General features: G+C 46.1%; 1 protein-coding gene across 1 annotated transcript; it reads left to right on the plus strand.

Annotated features, from left to right (window-relative positions):
• Positions 1–2,121: 2,121 nt before the first annotated feature.
• On the plus strand, positions 2,122–4,812 carry O0I10_013145 (uncharacterized protein; the record flags this gene model as incomplete). Its single annotated transcript, XM_058492970.1, has 1 exon — positions 2,122–4,812. The coding sequence occupies one exon, from the start codon at positions 2,122–2,124 to the stop codon at positions 4,810–4,812; it is 2,691 nt and encodes an 896-aa protein (XP_058336264.1).
• Positions 4,813–4,846: the final 34 nt, after the last annotated feature.

Raw genomic sequence — 4,846 nt, forward strand, 5'->3', positions numbered from 1 at the left:
AAAGCACCTAGCACCTTCCACCATCCCAAACCCATTCCTCACAGTATAACTGACTCATTCAGTGCTACCTGTTTTCTTCTGTCTCCTTTTCTGCTCCTGATCCTGATTCATTTTCTTGTTTCATTCTTCCATTTTTCGATTCATTTTTTCCCCTTAGCTAGTACCCCTTTATTATCATTGTTTGTATCTCTGATTGTATCCCCAATTGATCCCTTAACTAGTTTCCCCTTATCCCTACCCACCCACTATCATTATGTCAGCACCTACATCTCCAGCTTCGGCTCCAGCCACGTCAACGCTGAATGCTGCTGATGTCTCCAATACCACCAACGCTATGCGTAATCTCACTCTCGATTCTCCAAGTCGTTCATCCACTCCATTTTTCACCAACACGCAACGTCTTCGCATGAACGAACCTCCTCGTTTCAATGGCAAACCGGAAGAAATCCGCAAATTCATCACTCGCATCAAAATGGCCATCGAAATCTCCACTGACAGTTTTGCCCATGACCTTGGCAAGATCTGCTACATGTGCTCGTTCATGGAGGGTGCCGCTTTTGATTGGGCTCAGCCTTATCTTGAAGATATTGGTTCTGATCAGCTTGATCCATGCATGACATCCTTTGACGCGTTCCTCGATGCTTTTTGTGTTGCTTTTGGAGAAGTGAATGAAAAATTGGCCACCGAACGCAAACTCATCTACCTCAGACAAGGTCAAGCTTTAGCCTCTGAACATGCTGCCACCTTTCGTCGTCTCGCATTGCGTACCGAATTCAACGAACCTGCATTGCTCGCCTTATTTCGTGAAAGTCTCCGTGATCGACTTAAGGATGAACTTGCAGCTCGCGACATGCCAACCGATCTTTGGCGCTATGTTAGCAAAGTCGTTGACATTGACAACCGAATACGTGAAAGAGAAACACAACGTCGTCGTCAGCCCCCAAGACCCCATCAACGTTTTTCCACACCCGTTTCCACATCCGATCGTCACACAAGCAACAACAATGACGATGTGCAACCTATGGATCTGGATGCCGCAAAAGTCAAACGTGGATCACTCACTCAAGAAGAACGTTCTCGTCGTAAACGTCTTGGTCTTTGCATGTATTGTGGCGGTGACGGACACGACGTCAAAACCTGTCCCGAGAAGGGAAAAGGTCAAGCCCAAGGACATTAAGAGAGTCACCCTTGGGCTCAACAACACTATCATCTTCATCATCGTTCAATAAAACAAACATTGACATTGATACCAAATCTCTCTTTCCATCTCTATTTTCGCTGACTACCCATTGTTCTACCACCTCCTCCCCATCCCCCACTATTCATCACCCCATCCACCTCCCTATTCGTTTACATTATGGCAACAAGCACATTGACACTAGTGCTATGATTGATTCAGGAGCCATGGGCAATTTTATTGATGCCAAATTCGCCCAACATCATGACATCCCATTCACCGAAAGTGCAAATCCTTTGATCGTTCGCACAGTCGATGGCCGTTCCATCAGCTCAGGTATTATCACACAAGAATGCTCCGTTCATTTAACCAGCAATACGCACCAAGAAGACATCATCCTACATGCTACATCTTTGGGCACGTACAACATTATTCTTGGTATGCCATGGTTGACACAACACAATCCAGCCATCAATTGGAGCACCGGCCACATCACATTCACCAATGATCACCTTTCGGACGACGTCGTACAAGCACTTTTGGCCACCACCATCGCTATCCCATCATCAACCGACACAAGCTCACCCTCTGACACCACCACAATTCCTTCCAAGTATCACCTTTTCACCGATGTCTTTGATAAGGAACAAGCTGATACACTCCCTAGCCATCGACCAGGAGTTGATCATGCCATACCACTTGTCGATGATGCAACCGTTCCCTTTGGTCCCATCTATCCCCTTTCACAAGATGAGCTTGCCGTACTATCCGAATACATCAAGACCAACCTTGAGAATGGCTTCATCAGCAGATCCACAAGTCCAGCTGGTGCACCTATTATGTTTGTGAAGAAAAAGGATGGCTCATTACGACTTTGAGTTGATTATCGTGGCCTCAACAAAGTTACCGTCAAAAACCGCTATCCTCTTCCACTCATCAACGAAATGCTTGATCGCCTCACTTCCGCCACTGTTTTCACCAAACTTGATATTCGAAACGCCTATCATCGTATTCGTATTGCTGAGGGTGATGAATGGAAGACTGCATTTCGAACACGCTATGGCCATTTCCAGTACAACGTTATGCCTTTCGGTCTGACCAATGCACCCGGTTCTTTTCAAGCTCTCATCAACGATGTATTGCGTGAATACCTCGATCATTTCGTCCTTGTTTATTTGGATGACATCTTGATTTTCAGCGATGATCAACAACAACACGACCAACACGTCAAGCTGGTATTACAAAAGCTACGCGATGCAGGCCTATTCGTCAAGGCCGAAAAATGTCAATTCGACGTACCTGATGTGGAGTTTCTTGGCTTTATTGTGGGTCGCTCGGGTCTCGCTATGGATCCCAAAAAAGTCACCGCTGTCACCGATTGGCCTATTCCACGCAATGTCCATGACATTCACAGCTTCCTTGGTTTCACAAACTTCTATCGACGTTTTATCCGCAATTACTCCATCATCAGCAATCCACTCTACAAGCTTCTTCAAAAGGATGTACCGTTTTCTTGGGGACAAGCTGAAGACGACTCCTTTCACACACTCAAACGCTGCTTCACATCTGCACCCATTTTACAGCACTTCGATCCTTCCAAGCCATTGTATCTTGAAACCGATGCATCTGATGCGGCATATGCAGCCGTTCTCAATCAACCCGATTCTTCTGGTCATCTTCTCCCTATTGCCTTTTTCAGCAAGAAATTCGACACACATCAAGTTAACTACGACGTGTTTGACAAGGAGCTTTTTGCTATCGTTGAAGGTTTTCGTGTTTGGCGTCACTATTTGCAAGGAGCACAACATCCCGTTACCGTGTATACCGATCACAAAAATTTGGAAAGCTTTATGACATCCAAAAATCGTGTTCTCAACCGACGTCATGCAAGATGGTCTACCAAGCTCAGTGAATTCGACAACTTCAAGATCACATATCGTCCTGGATCCAAGAACCCCAAGGCTGATGCCCTTTCTCGGCGACCCGATTTGATGTTTCAACCTGGTGATGCACACAACAAGCAACCCATCCATGCCATCCTTCGAGATGATCAAGTCTCCCTCAATTCGATGTCCACTTGCCCTGATAATGCTGAATTATTACAACGCATCCAACAACTCATTCCTGGTGATACCAAACTCTCACGCTTGATCGATCTTGTGCAACACCAATCCACATCTCCTCAACACATCCGCAAAGATCTGCAACGTTATCATTTCGACACCAACTTGGGCCTCCTCTTTGTCGACAATCATCGTATCTACATTCCCGACAACACGCAATTGAAGCTTGACCTCATTCAACAACACCATGACACAGCTACTACGGGTCATCTGGGTCAGGTCAAAACATACGAATTGCTCACTCGTTCTTATTATTGGCCAAGCATGCGTCGCTTTGTAAACCGCTATGTCTTCAATTGTGCCACCTGCAAACGTGCCAAGCCATCTCATCAATCTCCACAAGGCCACCTTAAGCCGTTGCAAGTACCACCACGACCTTGGGCTTCCATCAGTATGGATTTTATCGTTGGCTTACCTACTTCTTCGGGGTTCAATGCTATTTGGGTTGTAGTGGATCGCCTTACCAAAATGGCACATTTCATCCCATGTATGGATACTATCACTGCTCAAGAACTTGCACACCTTTTCCTCAACAACGTTTTTCGTTTGCATGGCCTCCCTGACGACATCATCTCTGATCGTGGTTCCGTTTTCACCTCCCGTTTTTGGCGCTCTTTACTTGAATTGCTTGATATCAAGGCCAACATGTCAACTGCTTTCCACCCCCAAACAGATGGCCAAACCGAACGTACGAATGCTATCTTGGAACAATACCTTCGCACCTTCATGAATTACCAACAAGATAATTGGGTATCGCTCCTTCCACTTGCTGAGTTCAGTTACAACAATTCTATTCATTCCAGCACACGCCATACCCCATTTGAGTCCACTTTTGGTTTTCATCCTCGGTTTTCTTTGACTCATCCTCCACCAATCGGTATATCAGCAACATCGGAAAGCTTCGTACAATCCCTTCAAGACCTGCATCAGCAACTCCAATCGGAAATTAAGCTCGCACAAGAACAACAAGCTTTGCACTACAACAAGCATCGTCGGCCCACACCCACCTATCGACCTGGCGACTATGTTTTCCTTTCGGCTAAGCATATCCAAACAACACGTCCTTCTGCCAAATTCGATCATAATAAGCTGGGTCCTTTCAAGATCTTATCCACCATTGGTTCTCATGCATACAAGTTGGACCTGCCACCTTCCATCCGAATCCACCCTGTGTTCCATGTTAGCTTGTTAACACCACGTGACTCACCTTCTTGCCCCGATTTCGACAATCGTACTCCTGCTCCCTTACCACCAATCCAAGTTGAAGGTGAAGACCATTATGAAGTAGCCGAAGTCCTTGATAGCCGTTACCATCATCGCAAGTTACAATACTTAGTTGCTTGGCAAGGCTATCCCGATCCTTCCGAAAACACCTGGGAACCTCAAGCTCACCTTTGGAACGCTCAAGACTCCATCAATGACTTCCATCGCCGTTATCCCAACAAGCCTGGTTCACCATCTCATCGCTCTCGTGGTACTCGACCTAAGAGGGGGGGCAATGTCATGACTTGACATGTCCTTCTTGGCTATATTGGCACATTCCTTC

This window comes from Lichtheimia ornata (genome assembly GCF_029851405.1).
Source record: "Lichtheimia ornata isolate CBS 291.66 chromosome Unknown scaffold00268, whole genome shotgun sequence".
Taxonomy (NCBI): domain Eukaryota; kingdom Fungi; phylum Mucoromycota; class Mucoromycetes; order Mucorales; family Lichtheimiaceae; genus Lichtheimia; species Lichtheimia ornata.